This window comes from Protopterus annectens, chromosome 7.part0 (genome assembly GCF_019279795.1).
Source record: "Protopterus annectens isolate FY-2018-M chromosome 7.part0, PAN1.0, whole genome shotgun sequence".
Lineage (NCBI taxonomy): Eukaryota > Metazoa > Chordata > Ceratodontiformes > Protopteridae > Protopterus > Protopterus annectens.
Window position 1 is genome coordinate 311,224,157 of NC_056739.1, and position 27,491 is coordinate 311,251,647.

Sequence of the window (27,491 nt, forward strand, 5' to 3'; positions counted from 1 at the left end):
CAAGTTCTTGACTAAGTGTGGCGCTTGTTTTAGAGGAATATGGTATAAGACAAAGGCAATAGTCAAATTATGAAAGGAGGACTCTTTCCTATCGCTATTCTGGAAACCATTAAGAGAAAGGAGGAGATTTTGCTGGCCTAGGTTAATTTTCTTTGTTGTGTTTTCCATATGGCGAAGTTGCCCGACAGAACTAACCAGATTTCTTGGTATTTAAATGACATGATGTTTTCCATTTTTTATTGCTCTAATCTGTAATTTGCAATGCAGATTTTTTTTTTTTCCATTTTTATGGTCCCCGAAAAGCAGAGCTTTTGTTTTGAATGACTTAAGGACCTATTTTTTTATTGTTGATCCAGCTGATTAGCGAGAGGAAATGATATTGTAGTTGTGTCTATAATATTGTAAGGGAGTGATCCGAGTGGAATATGACCATGTAATCAGAATGGAGTAAGAGTGGGGTGTGATGAAGATCTAGGGGGAGTGTTTTGGTACAGATGGAGAAGTGTAAATGGACAGGCATGGATCCTTATGGAACGTGTTTAAGTTTGGCTGAAGGAGAGATTGAGAACTGGACTTTTACACTGAAGTGATCAAATGCCTTTGTAAGGTCAGTGAAGATGGCTCCCATAAGCTTCCATTTATTCACTGATGAGAGAATCTATGCTATTCATTAGAGCTTGTAAGTGGATATGTATTAAGTGGTTTGGGTATAGATGACTAATAGTATTTACCAAGGGTGGGGAATTTAGATATTGTACCGTAATGGTGGAGTTTAGTGGAGATGAGTTTACTATAGTCAGTTTCCATATGTCCGGTATAGAGTTGTGCATCAGACAAATGTTTCATGTGTGTTCAATGGGAGTTGTGATGTGGCACCTATAATGGTAAATGAAACAGGGGTGGATGCCATCTGCTCCACATGGACTGTCCAGTTTCAGTAGTTCCAGAACTTGCTAGACTTCTGGCTCTATTTGAAGTAAAATTACAGAATGTAGGGTGGGTTTTTGGAGGCAGTGAGGAGGTTTGTGGTGGTGTGAATCGTATGCAGGTTGTGGAATTCTGAGAGAATCTGTGGGAAGAAAACATAGACAAGTTATGAGGGGCTGTTTTTTCCTGTTAGACAGTTAAACTCTTTCCAGAACTATTTGGGGGAGTTTATTAGGGAGTTCTGTACTGATTTCATGCTATGCGTTGTGTCACTTAATGGGTTGCTTGGCAAAATTTCTGAGATGGCTAAAGTTTATCTTTGCATCTGTGGTAGGTAGCCCTTCCATGCATATCAGGCCTCATCTCAGAGTTTTAAAAGTAATGTTAGTTCTTTTGATAGGGTTCCTATCACGTAGTCGAACTTTTACAAGTTCGAACCACATATGGTCGAGACCATAAGTTCGAATTTGTAAAAGTTTCCGCGACTGAATGGAAATCTCTATAAGCGGAGATTTCCATTATGTCCAATGTGATGCAATCTCGGACTAGGAATATTTAAGTAGCGGGGGGGGCAATCTCGAACTAGGAATATTTAAGTAGTGGGGGGGCACAGCCCCTCACATGGGGGTGCAGGGGGGCTTGCACCCCTGCTTACAACAATTTATTTTGTTGTATGTTTTTTTATGTAGTCATAGTTTCATAACTTCAGACATAATGGTTCGACCATTAGGTGTTCAGAGTTACGGAACTTCGACTATGTAATATAGACCCCTTTTGTTATCCAGTCATTTTTGTAGGGTTTGTAGAGTCTATTAGTGGAAAGCATGCATCTTGTATATGTTTGACAGTAATGGTTTACTAAAGATGTTTCTTAAAAAGAGGGGGGGACTGAATAATTTATGTAATGTTGATTAGGTTATATGATATATATCTATATATATGAAGTATATTTGTTAATACAGTTTGATTACTTTTGTATAAATATAAAATTGCCTATGTCACAAGTGATAATTCAATAAAGGTGTGTTTAATAAAAATAAATAATTTTACAGTTTTCTGATGTTGGTGTGAAGATCCAACTCTAAAGGAAAGTAGTTGTGGTATGATCTTTTGGTGGGGGAGAATGTAGGTGAAAGCTAACTGGACAATGGTTGCTAAGAGACTGAGGGTGGACAGTAATATCAGAGACTGAGGTGTTGTCAGGGATTATGATATCTAAGAGTTATTTTTTTTGAGATGTGTGTTGATGTACTAATCACATTACACTGGTCTCAATATGCTGGTCAGTGATGCCATTAAGTATGGGAATGAAAAGGTTATAGCTTGAAGTCCTCAAGTAGCACAAGGTTTGTGTAATTATTTTAGAAGTGGTGATTTGTATAAGGATTTTAAATGTATTTTCTATAGATGACAGAAGGGTTAGGTAGGCTACTGCCAGATGGGGAGGTGTATATACAGTTATGACTATTAGCCAGTTTGGTAGTGTGTCAGAGGGTAATGGTCATATGCTAAAACATAGGTGAGCTTTGAAAATGAGAGCTCCCCTCCTCCATTCCTTGACCTTGGTCTGGTACTCAAGTAGTAGTTGGCAGTGGAAAAATAGCTGAAGAGGGGATAAACACCCTAGGGACTGTGGTGAGACCAAAGGGCAAGGCTCGAAACTGAAAGTGACTGGCTCCCAGCCAGAAGCGTAGGTGACTTCTGGATGCCCTGTCCATCTTTATGTGGTAGTAAGCATCCTTGAGGTCGATGGAGCACATCCACACTTCTTTTCCCAACAATGGGAGAATAGATTGCAACGTGACCATTCGGAACTTGGACTTTTGCACATGGGTGTTCAATCGGCTGAGATCCAAAATGGGTCTCAGGTCCCCTGTCCTTTTCGGCACCAAAACGAATCTGGAGTAAGTCCCTAATCTGATCTGGTCTGAGGGGACATGTTGGATGGCTCCTTTTTCTAGCAGCTTTGAAACCTCTGAAGCTGCGGAATCCCTTTGACGGGGTGGAACATCCTGGATTTTCTTGATTGGAGGGGGAGTTGACGAGAAGGGAATGATATATCCTCCGGAAATTATTCGTAGAACCCATTGGTCCTGGGTGATACCTTGCCAGGCCTCTGGGTATAGTGAGATGCGACCACCGACTGGCTCTGGAAATGCACAGTCGGGCCTCCCATCAGGAGCGGCGGTAGGGAGAACCACAAAAGGAATCGTGGTCTCCCGAGTTACGAGGGCCTCCTCTGCCCCTAGGGCAGCATCTACCTGAATAACCACCCCCTCCCCTGCCTCTGGAGGGGGACTCACCTTGTGCATCGGGAAAAAATCTCTGTGATTTCTTGAACCACATCTTCCCACCCCTCTAGGCCTTGGGATAAGGCCTAGAAAGAAGTGGAAAAATGGACTCCTACGGCAGACAGAGTTTTTCCCTCTTGCTCGCACCTAGTGAGTGTCACTCACCTTGGTTTTGAACAAAGAGGAACCATCAAACTGGGCGTCGATGAATGTAGACTTGAAGGCCTCCACAAAATGACAAAGGCACATCCAGGCATGTCTCCTAAAAGCGACTCCTGAACTTGCTGCCCTACTCGCTCTCTCGGCTGCATGAGAGATTAGCCTCATGGAAGAGCTCGCAATAGAATTGAGGGTAGACATCTGAGCTTTGACTTTGAGCCACCACCTCAGAAACATTACCCATTAGAGTATCTCCAAGCTCCTTTAGGAGATCTCTCTGGAGCTGTGTAAAGTGTGATAAATAATTCAGTGACCGTAAAGTAAAGGCCGCTGAAGAAAACATACACTTCCCGTACTGGTCCATAGTCCTAGACTCCTTGTTAGGGGGATGGACGGTAGAAGAAGTCTCAGCCAATTCCTTCTTGGTGGCTGCTGCCACCACCATCCACAGGGATTCCCTTGGATAGAAATTCCTTATCAGAAGGGGCAGACAAAAATTTATTGGGTCTCCTGGGGACTGGTTCCACAGAGTCAAGGGTTTACCATACCCTTCGACAAACCAGATCCAGAAGCTCGAAGGGTGGAGACACCCAGGAGGCAGAGGGCTGAGCACCAAAGGCCTTCAGGAACACAGACTCCTCTTCGGAGGGGGCCTTTGGACGGCCAGTCACCTCTTTGCTTCAAAATCTCTAGGATGTCAGAGAAAAACATCCTCAGAGGATGACTTAGGGGACCCCTCCGATTTCTCGAGGTTGGTGTCTGATGTGAGAGACTCATCTTGGGAATCTATGTGCTTCCTCTTGCATGTTCTCTTTCTGGGTGGCACCTCAGGCAAAAACTCTGAGGGGCCCTCAGAAATATGGAGACCACTCATGGGGGTACCCTGAGGCCTTGGGGAAGCTGTCAAGAGATAGAGGGTGATCAGAGACCAGCACCGGTGCTGTAGGGGACAGAGTGACCGAACCATATGATGCCGCTGATGACCTGGTCAGCACGCTCCGCATGGCCTCGAAAGCTGGTCCCCCCGGGTCCGAAGATCAACCAGCCATGGAAGACCTCGGATCAGAAGGGACCAGGTCCAAAACAGAGACAGGAGTCAGGCTTCCATGTGTTGAAAGGTGTCCCGAAGCCTCCCCCTCAGGTCCGACCGATGAAGCCCGAGTCCTGAACCCTGTGGACGGCGCCAAAGTCGGAGCAGACATCGGAAGCGATAAGCCAGGAGGGGCTGTTAGAACCGACCTAGGGACATCAAACGAAGCCAAGCATTCCGGTTCCGAAAGCTGAGATGCGCTTGGAGGAGGAAATATCGACGTAGGTAGAGGGACCAGCTCCAGAGCAGAGAACAATTTAGCCAGTACCGGTGACTGAAGAAGTCTCTGCACCACTCTATCGACATCTACATCTGATAAGGTCCTGGAGGATTTAGAGGATAGGAAAGGAGATTGAGACCTCCTCTCTGAAGGAGACCTGCGAGGAGGAGATACCGGCCTAATGCTAGGCGACCGGCTCTGAATAGGCTCCGAGAGAATAGGAGCCGAAGCAGGTTCCATAGAAACTGACACTTCCTGCGGCCCCGAGGACAATGGAGCCGAGGATGTCATCGAAGATTTAGCCATTTTCTCCGGCGGCTCCGAGGATACTGATGGAGCCAGGGATCAATTTTTAGCCTTAGAAGATTTAGCTTTAGATGGAGAAGACTTAAAGCTGGAAGCACTCTCCAAACCCTCCTCGAAGAAGGGTTTCAGAAGTCCCTTCAAAATCAATTTGTTCTTCCTCACCTGAAGAACACGCGGGCTAAACGCATGACAAAAGCTACACGATTCCTGGAGGTGAATCGCTCCCAGACAGTACACACAGAGTATCCATCAGTGATGGACATCTTATAACTGCACTTCGTGCCCTTCTTAAAGCCAGACGGCTTATGCTCTTTAGTATCTTTAGACACAGTCACAACAAAAACTGAGTCACTAACCCAACAACCAGACCAACGGTCAATCAGCTACAAGCACGGGAACAGAACAAACAGACAGTACACCACAAAGACCTCTAACTTAAATGGTCCTAGAACACAAGGTCAAGAGGGAGGACTAGTTCCTCTAAATTAAACGGTCTTAGCCCAAGGGAAGTTAAGTTAGCACACAAAGGTAAGCGAGGGGACAGACTAGGTCTTCTAACTGAAACAGGCCTAGCCCGTTGGAAACAACTAGTGGGATACCACAAGAAACACACTAAGACAAGAAAAAAAACAACTTTTCCACAAACATAGCTCAAAGATACACACACAAATAGCTATGAAAATAGCTTTTTTTGCAAAAACTTCTCTGCTATAAAGATGAAAAGAAAACTTAGCCACAGCCAAGAGCGAGACCACGTCCGAGCTACACGAGCAGCAAACAAGATCTGGGGATAGAGGGCAGTGCAGCATGGAATACCATCTTAGCCCAGCCAATTGAAAGACTTCGAGCTATAAGTATGGCCTTGTCGGAGCCAACATTCGGCTCTGAACCCATAGCTAAGAATGTAGGAGAGATTGGGCTACATAACATCTTGCATCAAAAGAAAAATATAGTGAGTGGAGTTGATCTTTCAGAGCTGCATTTTATGCACTTTGAGATCTTCTTTTTTTCCCAATTTTTTTTTCAGTTATAGCTGTAGGGAAAACTTGTAAGTAATGCACAGAGTATCTCACGATAATTTCTGTAAGAGACCCCTCTACTGCTAAGTAACATTATGTTCATAAAACTGTAAGCATAGAACTGGAGATGTAGAACAGCACTGTTATGTACCCAATGGAAGTCTCCAGAAAAGCCCACAATTTGAATACCCTGCCGCCACTGTGTGGCTACACATTCAACCTAAACAGTGTCACCCTGAAGAGTCCACACAATAATTTAGGTGAATATGTCTCAGTCTGAGCAGATACTGCAGCACTTTGAAATTTCAGGCTTTAGCACAAAACTGCTGCACTGTGGCAGTCGGTAGTTTTTATCCATATCAGAAACTCTCCCAACTTTGGTACAGTGACACCATTTGAGACCAGACATAATTAAAATGTATTGAAGTCCTGTCAGTTACAGCACACACACATGATTTAATAGAATCCTAAATACATTTCCCCACCCCCATTGGGTACAGCTGAGGCCAAACGTGTTTAGCTGTAACATAGGTATGAAATTTCAACACAGTCATTATTGTAAGCCTAGGACCCTCTTACTTGCCATGTTACATGTTGAAATTTTCAGTCTTATTAAAAAAATGAGCATTTTTTGACAGCAGAATAATTACAGCATTGGTTTTGCACCAATCAATGCTTTTTTTCCCCCACTTCGTATCACTGGACCTTGTGACTGAAATGAGTTTAAATTTCTGATGTATACATAAAGCAGTTATTTTTGTCCCACGCAACTCAATGGCTGGAATAATCTGATGCATCATTGTAGTTGTAGGACACAGAGCAGCATGAAGGTCGTTGTGGGAGTTATCACACGTGTATTCACTCTTGTCATGACTACCCAGTTTCCTGGCACACACAGAGAAATTAATCCTGAACAGGGTACCAGCCCATGTTAGGATGCAAGCATAACCTACACACACTCTCACAAAGAGCACACATGCCAGGGGAAAATTTTTGGAGGAATGCCAGTCGACTTACTGCATGTCTGAAGTGTGAAAAGAAACCAGACACATGACAGAGTTTCATGTAGAAAGAGGTAAGTTGTGCAAACTGTATACAGAAGACTACCCAGGGAAAAACCAAGTACTGGCAAGGCAGCAGTTCTAACTGCTGCAACATTATGCTTATAATTGTATTTAGTTATTTATTTGCCTGACTGAAGATAAAGGAGAAGCAGACAAAGCAAATTATATACATTAGGGTCAGTCGGGTTCAAGAAGGCAGCTGATGCTCTGAAGGTAAATGACAGTGGCTACAGCAATGGATGAACTGTTAGTTCAGAGACTAACCAAGGCACTCAGATTTAGCAAAGAGTGGTAGTTCTATTTGACAATGTTCCCAAACAGATTGATAGCATACATGTGGGGCTAGCATTTTCCAATTGCCGGTTATAGTCACTGGATAGCCAATATAGCTGCATTTAACTTATAGCAGGGTTAGCAAACAGAAGTACTTCTGTATACATGAGAAAATAATATGTAACTTACATATTTAATAAATTCATGAGCTAAGGGAAAACTTTGCTTTTCATTTAATCAGACTGTTAAATTATGTAGTTTCCTTCCATATATCCTCATGCAGATTACTGTATTTTTTCTTATTTAATTATTTTGCATCATACATGCAATGATCTCCATTATTGTATTAAGTTGAGAAGTTATATGCTAAACTATGCTGTTAATCTATAACATGATAGCTGAGACTCTCTGGTCTTCTATGGTCTTAAGTAGAACTTTTCCCAGAAAAATGTTATGTATATTGAGGTTTTATACTATTTGTAGCTATACTGGAGTTTTTTCCCCCAGGCCTCCACTGAAAATGGGCAAACTGTCCAGTCAGACCTTCCTTGTAAACAAATGTAAAATAAAAATAAAATAAATTGCATCCTAAAAATCATTTTAGGAAGCTGTCCAGCTTTAGCATCAAAAATATTTTAAAATTAAATTTAGGACTCCTGACACAAAAGAGTGGCAAGACATGCAGAGAAAATCTTGAGCATATAGAAAATAAAAGAAATAAAATTTGCACTAAAATGCAAATACAAGTTAAAAAAAAAAATGGTTCAGGACCACCACGGCTAAACAATAAATACTTCATTAACCAACATAGTAAGTGCTTTCAAGGCCTCACAGTTGCTTCTTCAGACTTTCATAATATAAAACACATGTACCTAATTTATATCAAAGACAGCCAATCAACAGAATCCACTTAACAATACAAATATATTTAAAGACACAGAAAAATATGTACAAAATAGGTCTAAAACCACCTAGAAATGGCATAAAATGCTACACACACCTAAAATCAATGTGGGAGTGTGCGATCACATAGCAAAGGTTTCAATGAAATTGCATCATTAATGCCTGGTGACCTCCCTGCATTAAAATACAAAATCCACCTCTGCTCTGCCATCTCAGTTCTATTCCTAATACCCCCACCCCCATATTATCTCTAATGACCTCCAAGACAAAAAACAAACTCATGTTGATGCCCACTTATTTTAACATGCAGTGCCAACGCATTGCTCTTTTTACCATTCCTAATGTCCCCCTGGTGCTCTAAAATACGTTCTCTGAGGGACCGATTAGTTTTCCCTATATAAAACACACTGCCTGTTAAACAAAAACTGTAATATATAACATTCCTAGAGGCACAGGCAACATAAAAATTCAGCATGCCCTTTTCTACACTGTAGAGCAATCTCAGACTTGGTGTGTGTGTGTATATATATATATATATATATATATATATATATATATATATATATATATATAGTTATAGTTATGGGGTGTGGGGTGAATCCTCCCCAACCTAGGTGGGTTTTTATTTATGGCAGTATGTGTTTCGTTGAAGTTTGGGCAAGTGTTACTTGCTCTGGGAAAAAATTCGACATTCAGGTATTTCGTTTTCACATTTTTCATCTAGCCATTCAAGCATTAGAAGTGTGTGTGTGTTTGTGTATATATATATATATATATATATATATATATATATATATATATATATATATATATATATATATATATATATATATATATATATATATATATATATATATATATATATAAATATATACACACACACACACACACACACACACACACACACACACACACACACACACACACACACACACACACAAATATATATTGTGCTAACAACTTAAGTAGTTTGAGACAGCAATAGAATTTGTGATATCATGTCATCAAACCAAGTCTGGGTATTTGTGCAGAGGATTAAGGTTATGATCTGCTAACTGGCTAGATCCTGTTGACCAAGATTTGAATACCATTTGCCTGTTGCATGCCTCTATCACTTTACCAGACAGTAGTCTCTAGCATGTATTGTCTATGGGATACTTACTGTGAGAATATTTTCCTTTTCCAATTTCATTCTTATTCTTGCCGTGATAAGTAATTTCATAAGGATTATTAACTGCTTTCTAATGGTTACAGTAACTGGTTTAAAGTGGTTGTATCCCGTTTTCAACAATAATGCATGTCAAGTAACTCTGATGCTGATTTTTGAGGTTGTATCTTTGTACCCACAATGGCTCACAAGTTCTGTTTAACCTCTGGTGATTTGGATTAAAAAAAAAACTAAAAGACAATTTATATACCTGTAGAGATCCTGGGCAAGACTGAGAAAAAAAAAAAAAAACATTAGCTCAACTGCAAAAGATATTTGTGACCAAGTGTGTCCCAGTACATTGATCTCAGTCCAAAAAAGCTAGCTGGACCTAGCATAAGCAGCTTATGACTCAGTACATGTTGTCTGTACTTGATGTCGCCAAAAGGTCACTTGTTCATAGAACACACCAAGCAGTGCTGAGGTAGAGGCCTGAGGAAGCCTTACAGTCAAGCATCGTACTCATTTGAAGCAAGAAACTTTTGTGCAAGTAATGTGCTCAAGGAATAGACTGCATTGATATAGTTACACTGTCTTATTACATTTAGACCATTTTAACTTGGTGCCATTTAGAGGATACCCTAGCAAGAGTCACTCACTTCCTGCCACAGCTTCATCAGGTTAGCAGTCATGAAAGCTCACTGAAAACAGTGCAGTTGAACTAAGATATCACACGGCACCACACCAAGTAATTTATGATTTGCACAGACTCACTGAAAGAGTCAGATTAATAAAAGCTTTTGCTAGTCTATTACACGTAACGTCTCCATGTATTAAGCTGCAAAGTGCCTGTGCAAAAGTTCTAAGTAAGGTGCAAAGAGAAGCACACTATCCTACCCTGCACCTGTAGTTAAGCAGGCACTGATCATTTACCTGTTGTTTTACTTTATGCTCTGTATTACTTGTGATGTAAATAAATGCCTCTGCTGGTTGTGTCTAGGTCCTCAACATAAGAATGAAGCCCTTACTGAGACCAGACGACACAAATTTAACTGGTAGACAGAGTCCTGGAGGAACAGACTGTAAATGGGAAAGTATGAGGAGGCAAGAGGTTATGCCCGCTCATCTCTCAGAGGGGGGAATCAATTAAAAGTTTGAATCATTGGTAAAGACCACAAACTGCCACTGGGTGGTCATCTTTGAGGGGTCTGAGCTTGAGATGATGTCATCAAAATATCTGAGACCACCTTTAAATATCCCATGTACTTCAAGGGTAAATTTAAGCATTCAATGGTACTGGCTAGCACATACAGTATCAGCAGGACAGCTTCAGCTCTACCATTCCGCTCGCAGTGCTGATCCATACCACCACTGCGCCTCTGAGCTTCTGTTATAGGAAGGTCCCCTCTTGACAAAGACTTACACTAGGGTACTACCAGCTTGAAAGAGAAAGAACAGAATTGTGGGAAGCTGGAAAGAAAATCAATGGTGGCTGGAATGAAAAATTATTCAAAACATACCTTTACTAAAGTAAAAGGGAGTAGGTTATGTTTAAGAAAAAGTGAGCTAACACTAGCCAGTGCTCCTTATGGCAATCACACCAGTTTAAGTGCCAAAACTTTACTTTGGAAGCATTAACAGATAATAATGGACTCAAATCCTTTTTTTTACATACCATGTTTTCTTCACAAGGAAGAAAGATGAATGCAATATTTCTTTGACAGCAAATAAAGTCCACTACAGTTCTGTTAAACATAGCAATTTTTGCCTGCCCTTCACACCTGAATACCACTAAGACCACAATCCACAAATCTACTGCTATTACCACTACCTTTATGTGTACACCACTGCGATGCTCCCCTACTACTTACCTTTCTATGAAAGAGATCATTTTATCACCGTGGAAAATTATACAGACTTAATACTGTCTTGTACTTATACTTGTAAAAGATGTGTTCAAAAACTATCAAAATAAGAAGCCTATATTTAGATTCTGGTATCAGACTTGGTGAGCTCAGAATTCATATCCCATTTTTATTAACAGAGACATTCAGTTCTAGAAAACCTACAATGCAAAACATTAAAGTGCTAAAAGAAGAATGTGTAAAATGAAACACTGTGTGCATTTTTGCTGCAAATTAAAACATTTTCTTGAAGCCCTGTGCTGCAACAGAATATTCTGCTAAAGCATACACAGCTTCTGTAACCCTGACTGCACTGATTCAGAGTTATGACACCATTCAAAAGAAAAGCTGATCAGTCACAGTTCCAGAAATTATACTGGAGCTTAGTGTTTGCAAGGTGGTGATTGGCGTTGTGGACTCCTTTTACCTGAAACCCAGAAATTCAGTACTGAGAACTTAGATTGAAAAATCACTAAGGGAACTGTATGTAAAACATATCTGTACTCTGCAGCAGTGAGGTGGAAGATGATGGAAGAGATTAGGCTGAGCACTTTACCTGAGTGAAAATATAGTGCTGTAGCAGGCGATAGAAAACTATGAAACCACATTAAAAGCAAAAAGATTTATCAAGCTGGTTTAATAGAAAAAGGGCAAAAGTTAGACAAAACATTTTCATATTGAAACAAACAGGTTGCAAGATATTATGAACAAAACTGACAGCATGAAGCTGGAAAATATGAATCATGTAAACAGAAAGCAAATTATTTATCCATTTATTTAGAAAATGTCCCCTGGAGTCACATGCCTGGTAACAGTCAGTTCAACGTTCAAAATAAAGATTCTAACAGCTGCAAGGAATAAGCATCACATTAAAGTTTCAGGGTGTGATTGCAGCTGTATATCCACATGTGAAGAGTGGAGAGATGGAGATTTATTCTGCCTTTGCAGGGCTGGCACAGCTGCATACAAAGTCTGGGCATTGAAACTAGAATGTTTAATAGCAAAAATGATGGTGATTAGACTGCAACAGTTACTCAAAGATAATCTAGCAGTAGAAATTTCTGGATTTTTTATTTTAGAAGTTTACTGATGCAGTGATTTGCTAAAATACAACAATGTAAAGTGTAAAACCCTCTGACAGCTTTTTGATTACCCAGTAATCAGCGCATGAGTAAAAGAAGACTGTGGGTTCAAAAGATGCCTTTAAATAAAGGCACTACATTTTTTTATTCTATTTCAGCTGTCCCTTTTAACAAAAATATTTGAGCACAGTTACACATGTTACTGATTACTGTTACAGTGTGTGGATAAAAGGCCTTTGACTCTTTACTTTTGCATGTCCACTTTCCCTGTTTATTTTCTACATATGTTGCACAATATCTGTAATAACCACACTAGCAAACACCAAATCAGCATCATCTCCCACTTTTCTTCATGGGGTTAGGGTGTTGCATCAGCTGTGGCCACCTCTTTCACATCAGTGCCACTCTCCTACTTTGAGGCAGTCATAGGTCTTCTCTCACACAATCCAGCCATCTCTTTTGCTGGACACTGTTTCCTCTTGCCTTCTTCCTGTCTGCCACACATCTTTACCAGATTGTCTTCTGCTTTTGTGCATATGTGCCTGAACCATCGTAATCTGTTCCGTTTTACCTCATCTACAATTGGAGCTACTTGGGCTTCTGCTTGGATGTCCTTTTTTCTGTATTTGTCCTACAGTATGCATCCTACCTCTTCATCTCCATCATTTCTAGCTTCCTCAGCTGCTATGTCTTCAATGCCCAGGTCTCTGTTCCATACAGTAGTACTGGTTGCACCACTTTATTTATTTTTGTTTTTTTTACACATTACCTTTTAACATCTTTGGCATCCTTCTGTCATACACTGTCCCTGGCACTCAGCAGCAGTAGGCCCCTCTGATTCTACCATTGGCCTCTTTATTTAAACTTCCTGTCTACTCAACCACCCCTCCCAAACAGTTGAAGCTGGTAACCTGTTCTTCTACTCATCTTCTTCTTTTCCTCCATTTACTGCCAAAATTATCCCAGCATCAAAAATATTCTGATACTTGCAAGGATTATACAAGAAAGTGCTAAAAGAAAGAGGATCCAGCTCACATTAAACATACAAGACACTTCTTAAGCACTGGTATGACCTGGATCACATGACTGAGTGAAAGAGCAAATGAATAATGTACACAACTCAACATAAGTAAGAATCCTACATAAATTTGCATATGACAACATAAAAAGATGTGTTACATAAAAAGTGTGCGCAAACCATTTTAGGGATCCTCTCTAGCCTCTGCCTTACTACCGTTCTTGTAAAAGGAGGATACCATCTGCCACTTCTATTCCCAAGGACTGTGATCCCAAGATTTGTTGAAAATGTTATTTAATGACATTACTAGTTTACAATTCATTTCTTTAAAGAATTCTAAGACATCTTTCCTCATGCTCCATAACCTTGTGCAGCTTTAATTTCTGAAGTTCATTTTTATACTTTTCCTATTTTAAAGCACTCGAATCAAACTTTACTCAAACAAAATACTAATGATGTATGTCCTTCCATATCACTGTTGTAGTATTCTTTACTAAAGGGATTCCCCACTTATGGCAGCCCAATGTCTGCTCAGCTTACCAAAGCCTTACGATTTTAAGTATGTCGTACATCACACATATGCTCCCTGCTCACAGTGTAGGGCACAAAGGTGACGTACATACCTCAGAACTTCTTTGCCACCAGTCTGAACACTATCCTCAAACAGTCTGAATGCTCCTTTATTTCTGCTGGTTACAAAGAAGATTTTAGATAAGTAAAACCCCAACAGGGCACTTATCCTGCCCTTTTTCCTTTAGTTGCAAGGTTACATGTCATCCAGAAAGGGAAAATGTCAGTACGAGAGACAAATTCCCCATAAGGGGCATCACAAGCAGTGTTTGTGTCACCTTGGTGCTTCTCTCACCCGATTTGTCAAACATTTATCTCTAAGACAGTTTGTAGTTCTCTCTCTTCCTTGTCCATCTACCTAGAGAACAGACATCTTAAGTTGTTGGTACAGGGTGCAATGGCAGAATCGGCATGGCCCGAGGGTCAGCAATCTGCCAGGAAGATGAAAAAATGTTAGGTCAGATTCAATTACTGTACCGTCTCCCCTTGATGTCTGTCTTGAGGCTGGGAAAGCCTAGAGGATCATCCAGTTACTCTATCGGATTCCACAGCCACAACCATTTCGGAGGCCGACATGGATTCTGCTTCTCAAACATCCCCGCAAACGATGAAGATGTCCATTATGGATGTTGAGGGGGAACTACAGTTGAACATATCCAAGGGGTGTTGCGCAGATTCTTGTTAGGGAGGAAATTCCCACTACATCAAGTGTCAGCAAGGTCCTGGACCTCCTAAGATCTTTAGGTCTGATGTTCCTTTGAAAAAGCAGCAGGAAACAAAACATATTTTCCGTGTTACCAAGGATCCTCAGCATGAATGGCAGGATTTTACACAGGGGTCATTTAATGACCCTGAAGCCTCCCCCAGGAAGTTTCTGTTCCTGTCCCCCGCCCCCCAGTCATCTACTCCTCTTAAGAGGCCTAGGAAGCAGGACTCTTCCAATTAGGACTTGGACTCTAGGGAAGAGTCTTTGGTCTTATCCTCTCAGATTCCTTCTCCTTTAGTCTACAGTTATAAGGAGGATGACTCCATTAGCCCAAATTCTCCCTTTGAAGAACTTTCCCTTGGGGATACTCTCTCATATGATGGAATTTTTTTTAAATGGGACTAGACCCAGGTTTCTGACATCCAGAAGCAGTATTATGAATGCCTCCAAATGGAGTGTTTTAAGCCATCTACTGTCCCTCCTGTCCTTGCTGCCTTGTTAGATATGGTTTCAGCAGCTTCACAGGCTCCAGATTCCCAGACCTGAGCCCCTAAAAATGATAGGCTTTGTAAGGTGCCTGATGATTGCAAGTTTATTTACAAATGTTGTCTGTTTCTTCTGACAAACCTTCCAAATTGCTACCTTTTATTAAATTGCTTCCTTCTGACAAGGACAGTAGAGCCATGGAAAGGTTCGTGGAAAAGGTGTGTAGTGTTGCTTCCCTGGCCTTTCAGGCTATTAATTATCAGACCCATATGACTAGGTATGTTTTAGCTCTTCTCTGTCTTATCAGGTTATATCTAACCTTCCTGATTCTGAAGGAAAGGTTTTTTCCCCCTCCCTTTGTTGGACTCCTCCTCAAGTGGCTCATCAATCTATTAAATGTAGTTATGATGCAGCTGATACTTCTGTTATTCTTGGCTTTGCCTCCAACCTTTGCTTGATGATATTAAGGCTAAATTAATGGAAGCTCTTCTTGACAATAAAAGTCTCTTTGGTTCTGCAGCTGCTGAGCATTTTAAATCCCTACAGGAGAAGGGTAAGGCCTTGCAGGAATTGAAACACATTTTTGTTTCTCCTGTTCCCACATTTCAGAGGAATTATCCTTCCAAATCTGCCTTTGCACATAGACAGTCTCACCCTCTTCCCAAATGTAGAAAAAGAGTTCTAGATGGGCTGCTCCTGCTAAGTCTACTCAGAAGCCTCATTCTCAGATAAGCCAGGCTCTTTCTACCTTCGTCCCTCCCTCCTAAGTCAAGTTCCTTTGTTTCTTCATCTTTCCCTGTCTCTTTACGGTTGCTAAAGGATCACTCAGAATTCTTGGGTTCCGTCCATCCTTTGACAGGGGTATTTCATGGTGTGGATATCTCTTCCTTCTTTATGGGCATTCCTCAACCTCCTCAGGGACAGCTGCCTTTTTCTCCAGATATACTTCAGAGCCTTTTGTCTCAAGGCACCATCCAAGCAGTTTCTGCTCCTCAAAGGGGGGGAAGGGGTTTCATTCAAGAATGTTTTTGGTTCCCAGGAAAGAAGGCACCTGGAGGCCCATTCTGGATCTTTCTCAGCTCAACACCTTTCTGAAGGTTCCTTCATTTTGAATGCCGTCTCTTCAGACCCTGTTTCCTCCTCTTCTATTTCAGGCTTTCCTAGTCTCTCTGGATATCAAAATGCCCATCTTCACATCCCTATTCATCCCCATTTCAGGAAATTTTTGCATTTCTCTGTTTCTTCCTTCCATTTTCAGTTCTCTGCTTTGCCCTTAGGTGTCTCTACTGGCCCAAGGGTTTTCACTAAATGCCTCACTTCATAAAAAAAAAAAAAAAAACAGCTGAATAACCACGTCTGAATTTACTCTACTTTAAAAAAAACAGTACTTTGAAAACATATAGGACCAGCGCTTTTGCATAAAACAAATATTTCCTCAGATCCTCATATTTAAGAAAAACAGTACATACTATATTAATAATACAAACTGACCAATCACAACAATGAAAAATGGAGCCAAAATGTCATCACCATTAGTAGGAGGATATTACATCTCAAATCATTTATGCTTGAGCTTCTTTAACTTCCACCCCTTAAGGGCGGGTTTAATACTAACACAATTGTTAAGACCAGGAAATCTGTGTGCTTGCATCCTTAAAATCCATTTTAACTCATTCTGTTCCAAGTAGTTATTCACATCATCTCCTCTTAGAGTTTTATGTATACACTAACACCCTAAATGTAAAGTGGCGTTTAGGAAACTCTAGCTGATGTTTGGCTAGTGCATTTTTAATATCTCCCTTCCTTATATCTGAGAGGTGTTTTAAGTATTCTCTCAATTCTTGGATAGTTTTGCCCATGTAAAAACACGGGCAAGAGTCACATGTAGCCAAACATATCAAATGCATAGTAGTGCAGTCAGCATAGAATCTGGGTTGAACATCAAAAATCTAGGGTAGGATGTTCAAATACCTGTTCCTTGCTCAACACTTTACATACAGAACAGTGCCTACAAGGGTATGCGCCCCCAGCCTTTGGTCTTTGTTCTTCATTACTTTCTTGTCATTACATAATAGTTGTTTTAAATTCTGACTATTTCTATATGAAAAAAATGGTGATGTTCCAACAAAATTGACAATTTTGTTATCCAGTGTTAGAAGATGCCAGTGTTTCTGTATTATATCTCTTACAGTCTTATTATTGCTAGTATAGTTGGTCACAAAGGAGGTGGGGCATCTACCTTTATTATTCATAGCATTTCTTCTAGGCATATAGATTTTATATGTCGCATCATTTACATTTGTTACCATTCCCTGTTGATCATTCTCAAGGCATTCTACATTGGGCCCATGGGTAATAGGTCCAGAGGCATTGTCTTGACTCTCTAGTGTCATTAAACGTAGCACTCTAACTGTAGCACTATCATACCCTCTGTCAATAAACATCCTTTCCAGGGTATCTACTCTGTCTCAAGGTCAATTTCGTTATTACAAATTCTTTTTACCCTCAGAAATTGACTCTTAACTATACTAGAAAATACATGCCCTGGATGCATGCTGTCTCTATATAGGAGACCATTTCTCCAACAAGGTTTCCTATATAGAGTCGTATTGATTCCACTGGCACCATTCTTCATAAGTGTAACATCCAGAAATTCCACTTGTTTATCAGAGTATGTAACTGTAAACTTCAAAAAATTCATAGTGGATTCTAGATATTCAACAAATAATGAAAGAGATGTAGTGTCCCCTTGCCAAAGTATAAAGACGTCATCCACAAAACGCCTATAGAATTTGATGCCTCTACTCAAAGCACTATCGTACAAATGGTTACATTCCCAAAAGTACATAACCAAATTCGCGTACGAATTGGCACATGGGGTTCCCATCACGACACCCCATTTCTGAAGGAATAGTTGTAGTTTTTTATGAAGATTTATTTTTTTCTATATGGATATTCAGTCTGCACTGGTGATTTTTTTCTTTAGTAAATGCCTCACTCCTTTTGCAGATGAAGGTGATACAGATCTTTCCTTATCTGAATGACCTGCTCATTTTGGCTTTCTCTCCAGAGACCTTGCTTCAGCACCACTACTGTGTATTTACCTCTTGCAAAGCCTAGGGTTTACAATACATTTCCAGAAATCCTTCCAGACTCCTTTTCTGGATCATGTTTTTCTCAGGTGCAGGCTCCACACCATTCTTATGCTGGCATCCCTGCCACCACCCAAGGTTCTGACTAATTGCCTTTTTTCAATCCCTCCTTCCTCAGGTCTCATTTATGGCCAGGGAATTTCTAATGGTTCTGGATTGCATGGCTTCTACCATTCTTATGCTTCCTCTAGCCAGAGGCCATATGAGAAAATTTCAGTATTTCCTAAAGTCGGTATGCTTTCAACAATTTCATCCTTTGGACTTTCTAGTCCTTCTTCCATACCTCAAGTTAGAGCTTCAGTGGTGGATTCATCAGCCATCTCTCAATGCCAAGCTTCCTTTTCATCCCCCATTCCCATCTAAGGAATTCTTTTTAGATGCCTCAGATTAGGGATGGGGTGCTTCTTTCAGCCTTCTAAAAGTTTAAGGCCTTTGATCCCTTCAGCAGAGAGCAGACCATATCAATATCAATAAGATGAGAGCTCTCTTTGTTTTTCAGGCCTTCCATACTTTGTTCCTTCCAGGGCCTCTCAAAATCTTTACAGATAATACTACACTGATGTGGTACATCAACAAGCAGGGAGGGTTCTTACCTCCTGTGCAGACAAGCTCTTCAGGTTTGGGATCTGGCTGTCCAGTATCAAGGTGACTCTTCAAGCTGTTTATAATCCTTCAGAGCAAAACCTTGTGTCAGCCTCTCTGAGCAGGTTCACATCACTGACTCACAAGTGGATGCTTCACAGAGATGTACTTCTGGACACTGTCCACCAGTAGGGTACTCCTCAAGTAGATCTCTCTGCCTCCCCTCTGAACAGATAACTTCCTCTCTGTTGCTCCAGACTCCCAAGTCCTCTGGCATGGAAGGTGGACCCCCTCTCTTTTCGTGGAAGGGGATGTTTCTCTATGCCTTCCCTCCTATTCCTCTTATACTGAAGTTCTTGTTCAAGATAGAACAATACTCTCCCAAAATCTTGTTGGTGACTCCCTTTTGGCTCAGACAGCATTTGTTTCCTCTTCTTCTGCACCTTGTCAAGGGCAATCACCATAAATTACCTCACAAAATAGACCTATTCACACAAGACAAAAGTTCTCTCATCCAACCACACTTGTCCACTCTTCATCTGACACTGTAGGTGATAGGGTTTTGATCCATTTTAGTCACCTTTTTTTCTGGTATTTGCTCCCTCCTCCCCCTTTTTCTCTTCATTTTTTCCTTCTGTATGCACATGTTCCTTAGACTGTTCCTCCTGGGGCTATTCAGGTTTGGAGGTATGTTATGTCCATACATCACCTTTATGTCCTACACTGTGAGTGGGGATGATGCAGGAAATGTACGACATCCTTAAAATCCCAAGGCTTTGGTATGCTGGCTGGATGTTGGTCTGCCCTAGACAGGGAATCCCTTTAGTAAAGAATATTGCAATAGTGAAGAGAAGGACATCTGCTGTTATAGTAAACTTTTATACAACTATACTTTCTACTAAATCCTTTATTTTTACTCATGGAAACCAAGATATTCATTTAGCCCTATTTTTCACCATCTTTTCTGCCCATCCTCAGTCCTTCTGCAAAATTAGTATATTTGCCTTTCATTGATCTTTTAGTCAATTCAGAAAAGGTTCTCTCCTGATTCTGCTTGCCATCTTTTCCTTTTGGCTTTGAGACTGACTTTCATGGTTCATTTGGTATATTTCACTTCATTGCCTTTCTTTTACTTACACAAGAGGAATAGCCCATACTTCTGATTTGTACAGTGAAATCATGTGTTGCTAACCCCTAAAGATAACCCAACTATTTTCTGTAGCATATAAACCTTAATAAGGGATTGAAGATGCAGCACATCTACTACAAACTCCAAAATCAAACTTTTAATTGGATACCTAGCAAAGGTTAGGGGGATATATCATGCTGGATACAGCCATCCTCTTTGCATGTTCATGCATATCCATCCAATTTCTTTGTTGCTTGAAGATAGAACATTTGGGGCCCTACATCAGATAAAATGTACTGCTCCCTAAAAATCAATTGTAATACCCTAGCATAAATAATGTACGCTTCCTTACATCTATAGCTACAACCATGCCTTATACTTCCTAAATGTTTCAGTCCAAAGGCACCTTAATAAACAATGTTTCCTCTAAGATTTGCAGATTACTTTCATTAGCACCACCTTGTTGCAGCCATGATGGCAGTGTTGCTGCATTACCACAGTCTTCCTCCTCCTCTTGTATGCATACTGGAGTTTTTCTGAAGCAGTTTTCCATTTTGCCAGACTTGGCTCTCTAAAGCCCAAGCTGCTCCTGGTCTAAACTGATGGTCAATTATATGGCTTGGGGTAATCAGTTAGTCCCAAGGCTGCCTACTCCCAAGTTCTGAAACCTTCTCTCCTTTTGAGAACACCAGGTGCAAGACTGCCTTTCAAGAGTGGGTTCTAGTACCAGCTGTTTGAGACTCCCCCCACCCCCAACCCTTGTAGGGTATATCAAGAACAAGTGATTACAGTCATGGTGCTCCAGCACAGTAAAACCCATCAACTCTACCTCTACTTAATTTGTCACTCTAAGGATACCCCTCTGTTTTTAGTGCCTTCTTTCTCCCACAATGGCAGTTTCTTCACCAAACCTTGCACAGACTGAGTATCCTACCATTCCTAGTCACGGCTGGGTGCCAAAGAGTCCAATATTTCATCCACCCCAGGTATGAGGCATCCCATCTACCTTTACTGCAAAGACTAAAGTACAAGTTAAATACTCTTACAATTATGGCACCATTTCAGGAACAGATACTTAAAGAGCCTCACATCCCACACATTATTAGCAGTCTGTTTCTGTGACTGGGCCACAGTGCTTATTCACAATGAAAGTGCAGTAATTTATTTTGTGGAACTAGATGCTTTTTTAAATAAAATAAACCCTAAAACGACCCACTACTGATGGATTTTGTGCACATCAGCAAGTCAAATGGCATCAGAAGTACTCAGTCTATGGATTTAAGCCTCATCTGCAACAGAATGGTTTGGAGGGACATGTATAGTTCACCCAGGATAGCACTGCTATGGAACAGACTACCCACCCATGTAAAACAAAGCTAATCAATGTATATATTCAAATTGAATCTCTGGATGGGAAACAGAAATGTTACCCCAGGACTGCCCATTGTACTATTTACAGACAGAGGCAACTCCTAAATGTTTTATCCCATGCATGAGTCCTCTCACATTATCTATGGTATGATCCCAGTTATTCTCATTAGGGGTAAGATAAAATTTTTGAGCATGGGATGGGTAAAGCCAATCTAACACTAAGTGGGAAGGTGGTAAAACTTAAACAAGGCCAGCTAGTTTAGTACTACCTACAAACCACTGGGGCACCATTATATGGACCTGGTATTTCCAAAATGCTATTTTAAAAAACAGAAAGTATAAAATACTTACCACCTCAAGCATGCAATATCCTTCAGCTTGCATTTGCATATTTCAGTGGAGTAGCAAGTTCCAACAAAATCAGTTGCACTGCAAGAACAAGAACAGTAAAAGAAAGTGTCCGTTAACAAGTGGTGAGTCACAGCAGGTTAAGAGTGTCTTAGAATTATACTTATGAGATATAGGTGCCCTTGGTCATAGTACAGCTAAATAGTTGATCTACAGGCTGATGAATGTCACAACTACATAAGCTCCTGATGCATGCTGGGAGACGCCATCCAAATCATTGAACCAGCTCAAGACTTCTAGATCACCTGGAAAACAAGCATGCCTAGTAGGTTTTACCTTGTTAGTACATACCAATAGAGAACCTCCAAGCTGAAAGGTTTACAGGAGTAAAAAAGGTCATGAATACATTAGCATAAGGATCTCATGGAATCAAAAATTGAATAACTTGCTCTGCATACCTTCATCACCACAAAATACCATAAATAAAACATTGTTCTAAACTTAGAACAAGAGAGTCGGCTATTTCAGAGCAGGTAAGGTTGCATTGATGATATATTCAAACTAACATAAGAATGAATCTTAGTACAGTGACTGCTTTTCAAGTGACCTCTTCCAAGTAACCAAATGCTTATATTATAATCTAGGACATGAAGATGCCACATATGCAGAAGCAAACGAGTGATTTATACACGGGCAGTTTTAGTGCTAGGTAAATACTTTGCACATTTAGTTCAGAAATGTTGGTAAAGTAGCTACAACCACTCAAAACAAGAAAATGATATTTTGCAACATTTTAAATGGTGAATGCAAAACTTGATTTTGACATGCATGAACATATTTGCTTTAGGGAGGACATAAATCAAATATGTCAAGGGGAACTGAAGATGGACTATCAAAGGACTGATTAGAAATCTTGATTAGTGAATATTTAAAAAAGTACATGCCTTGTGTATTTTGCAAACTGGTATACAGAAAATGTTGTGTGCTACCAGGGGAATTTGCACACTTTAAACCAAAAATTTGCAGGATAACTAGCTATACAATACATACAAATAACTCAGGCATGGACAATAATGCCCTTCTAGCATTCCAATGTAACACAAACAGTTATTCCCATAATATGTGTTCAAGTCATTCTTACAAATATGTAAACTAGTGCTTGTTTTACATGGCATTCTAGGTGTCAGCAACACAATCGTCTGAAAGCAGCTAAAATCAGCAGGAATTTCATTTACACCTGCACTTGACTGGTGAAGTTGTGTTAGGCAGACACGTGACTAATGCAGCTGATAAAGGTCCAGTCCTAGCCCTGTGAATAAAACTCATCCTGTTTTAGATGGGTGGACATATGGCACAATCCTCTCTTTTCTTATCCCCACAGCTAATTGAACTGTCATGAGTAGGAGTGCATACAGCTGGATCCATTTAACTTGACCATTCATTTAACTGAATGAAACAGGATGAATACTTACATTTTCAGGCTTGAAGCAATGTTTCGGTGGATACGTTTGGCACTGCTGGGCAACATATTAAAACAATCATGATCACGCAGACAACATACTAACAGAGTTTTCAAACTCACAGCTTAACATTATAAATTACTTCTGAGTTATTGGAGGTCAGTATTAAAAATCTCATTATGCAGCAACTTACTTTCATGAGATCATTACCTCTGTAGAGTTTGGTGTACAACTTTTGAATATTTCAATAACCACATAATAATGAGTGAAAAAAATTTGCATTTCTGCTTTTACATTTAAATTTATTTTACTATTTTATACACAAAACATCCTGAGAAGATTTTGTGTCAAGATGGTTACAATTAATCTGTTTTCATTTAGTCTTGTGACAGGCTGATCTAATCTCCGTATTAGGGTTTACAATTGCACACTAACTACACAGAAAAGTAATTTTTACCCTTAATTTGGTTTAGTAGATGGTTTAAAGAGCCTATACAGTTGAAGGACAGAAGATCAGTTCTAAGAGGATAAGAACTCTTAGAGGGTTAAACTGAGGGTTTGAGAGTAAAATAAAACATTATTCCTATGGACTTGAGATAACAGGGTAGAAGGCTCTGATGTGTTCAAAACAAAGATTTGTAGTGGTCTCTCTCTACATATTTAGAAGGGGACTCTCCATGATGCACCAATCACCATACAACACAGTTCTCTACCAACTGTGTAATATTTTAACACTGTACATATCTTTAGTGATGCAAGAATGATTTGTTTGTGAAACAGCTTCACTGAATCTGGTTTCTGTCTTATTGAGAGCTGTCTTCTCATCCAAAGACTACTTTTAATAAAGTTTTCCAAATTGCAAAGCATTAGGAAACAGTTTGCCAGTGCCTTTGCCAGAATATTTGGCGATCACTGCAGCAGTACTCAGATCCATTCACAGAGATGGAAATGTCCCTCGAAATAAATTATTAAACTTCATCTCATGTACTAGCTATGTTTTTTTTCAGTTAATTTGTTTTTCTTGTTCCAGAGGCCCTCCCCTCAGTACTGCTAGACAATACCATCACAAACATATGATTGTTCGAGTATTTGGTGATTGCAAAAAGTGGCTAGCATGATTACACTACCACTGGGCAAATTTTCAGACACTATAGCAAATGATAATTTTTTATTTAATTTTTATTTTACATTTGTTTACTGGGAAAATCCGACTGGACATCATGGGAGCTTGGTCTTTGTGAACTTCTGAGAGATGCTTTAGGCAGTCTGCTTGATGTGCCACTTGCAACAAAAGCACATAGTGCAAGTATACAGCAGCAGCTTGATAGTGACCTTGTTTCATGTGCCACGTGCAACTGAAGCACATAAGTATACAGAGGCAGATCGACAGTGACCTTGTTGCACTTGAGATGGTTAGTGTTTGGGTTTTGTGTGGTGTATCACTATAAATGGACTTCACAGAGAAAGGCTATGTGTGATGCAGAAGCAGTCTGTGAATTTGAACACAGATTTATGTCAAGTCTGTCCATAAATGTGCAGCAAATTGGTACTTGTAAATAGGTTAATGGAAAGAACACTAGAGAATGAGAAGTTATGTACCTACCATAACGTTCCATGTTAGTTGTCTTCTCTCGCCTTCTTTCTTGCTGGATGGGTTCAGAGCTGAACCTCGGCTCCGACTCAGCCACTTACTAAAGCTCGAGAGCTAATTTTACCGGCTCGAGGCAACCCTATATCCCATGATGCTAGGCGATAACTACCCAGATCTCGTTTGGTAGCTGAAAAACAACCTAGGCAATATAGTCCTCCAACTGGAGAGGAGGAGGAAAGGATAACCCCGATAGGATCGCTGTCTAAGCTGAAGCTACCCTAGGACAAGGTATTTGGCTGAAAGTGCAAGATCAGGACCCTTCAAAGAAGGGGAAAAACTTCTCGGTCTGTCCAGGCTAGGGGGATGGCGGGCGGGACGCAAGAAAGAAGGCGAGAGAAGACAACTAACATGGAACATTATGGTAGGTACATAACTTCTCAATGTTAAGTTGTCAATCTCGCCTTTATTCTTGCTGGATGGGACCGCGTCCCTAGCACCTTCATCCTGGGTGGCTCATTGGAACAGACTCTTGAGAACGGTGGAACCAAAATTTGCCCTGTTTCTGGAGGCCATGTCCAATTTGTAATGCGATACAAAGGTATGAGGAGAAGCCCATGTGGCTGCCGCGCAAATAGTGTCTATTGGTAGTCTGGCTTGAAAGGCTGTTGATGTGGCTAGTGCCCTGGTTGAATGGGCTCTTGGCCTAGAAGGCAATTCTTTACCTCTGAGTTGGTAAATATACGTGATCAAAGAAGAGAGACACCTAGACAAGTTTACCTTGGATACTGGAAAGCCTGTTCTATTTTCTGCATAAGATAAAAAGAGTTGATCAGATTTCCTGATTTGTTTAGTTCTGTCGAAATAATATCGGAGCTGATGATGAACATCCAGACAATGCAGTTTTTGCTCCGCCCTGTTCGTATAATTAGGGAAGAAAACTGGGAGGTCAACTGATTGATTTAAAATTGTCTGCGAAGCCACCTTGGGTATAAAAGAGGGGTTCGTTCTTAGAGAAACTCTGTCTTTGTGGAAGACTAAGTAAGGAGGACGAATGCAGAGGGCATGAAGTTCAGATACTCTCCTAGCAGATGCAACAGCGACCAGGAAGAAGTTATGGGAAGTACCCAGATCTCGTTTGTTGACAACTTCCCAAAGGAAGAAGATGGAAAAAGGACCAGGTCTGAATGGTCTTAGCATAATAGTTTCTTATACAAGGTCTGTCCAGGCCAGGCACCTCTATCCTGGGTGGCTCAATGGAACAAACTCTTGAGGACTGTAGAGCCAAAACTGGCTCTGTCCCTGGAGGCCAAGTCCAATTTGTAATGGGAAACAAAAGTGTGAGGAAATAGTATCCAAAGGCAGTCTAGCTTGAAAAGCTGTAGAAGTAGCTAAACTCCTAGTTGAATGTGCTTTAGGTTTTGAGCACAGCTGTTTTCCCTGATCGTATAAATTTCAGTGATGACAAGAAAGCCATCTGGACAAAGTCACTTTAGAAACAGGAAGGCCTTTTTATTATCCGCATAGGAAACAAAAAGTTGATCAGATTTTCTAAATTTTTGTTCTGTCCAAATAATATCTGAGCTGCAAGATAATGTAGCTTTTGTTCAGCTCTATCTGAATAGTTAGGAAAGAATAGATCAATGGATTGATTCAGATTGTTTTACCTTAGGTAAAAGGATGGATTAGTTCTCAAAGATACTCTGTCTTTGTGAAAAATCAAATAGAACTGAAAGAGCATGAAGTTCGACACCCTCCTGGCAGATGTAATAGCCACTAGGAATAAAGTTTTCCAAGAAAGATATTTCAAGGAACAAGAAACAGCTGGAAGAATCAATGATGTCAGCACCAAATTTAGATCCCACTGAGGAGGAGGATTCCTGATTGGAGGTTTTAGTAGGAAAATTCCTTTCAAGAAGGCCCTGCAGAGTCTATGGGACATAATATTATGATCTGCTATCCCGACATGAAAATTAGAAATAGCAGCCAACTGAACTCTGACTGTTGAAAGCCTGCATTAAAAATCTCTGCTAAGAAGTCCAGAACTGCCTGAACAGGGGCAGTGAAAGGATCAATATTTTGGGCCTTAGCCCAATAATTCCATTTGCTTGTGTAAATCCTCCTGGTAGAGGATTTCTATGATATCTCTAACTGGGTTAGAGATCAAAGGAAGCCTGGCTAAGGAAGGAAGTGGAGCAACCATGCTGTGAGGTTGAGAGAAGGAATTGACCTGTGCAGTTGGTGAATCAGTAGATCTGGCACTGGGTCCAGATGCTGCACCAACAGGTGACGATGGAGAACCAAACTTGTCGAGGCCAGTAAGGGGCAATGAGAATCAATTTGGCTCTCAAAGCGGTAGCTTTCTGGATCACCTGAGCCAATCCTGGGTCAGAGCGTCTCTGGGGGATGGCCTGATAGAGGGAAGAGGCTGAAGAAGTCTGGACATTTGCTGTTTTGGGGAGTAGCAAAATTCCAGAAAAATCTCTTCCGCTATAGATTGCTTGAGAGACCACTCGTGAGGCATGAGGATAGCTCTGCTCAATCTGTCCGCTATAATGTTGGTTTTCCCAGGATATTACCAGAAACCGATGAGAGGAGATCGCCCATTGCCAAAGTCTGTGTTTGTTGATATACCAAACTACAGACATGTTGTCTGTGTGGACTGCAATTGTCCCTACGGGAAGAAAGTCGTTGAG

At 40.6% G+C, this 27,491-nt stretch overlaps 1 protein-coding gene across 1 annotated transcript in view; it reads right to left on the reverse strand.

The window, feature by feature from the left end:
* FAM72A (family with sequence similarity 72 member A) overlaps window positions 1–27,491 on the reverse strand; it is a 99,932-nt gene that overhangs the window by 23,540 nt on the left and 48,901 nt on the right. The window contains exon 2 of the mRNA XM_044076845.1: window positions 21,751–21,828. Coding sequence (XP_043932780.1) covers window positions 21,751–21,828 — 78 coding nt within the window. The remainder of the gene's footprint in view (window positions 1–21,750; window positions 21,829–27,491) is intronic.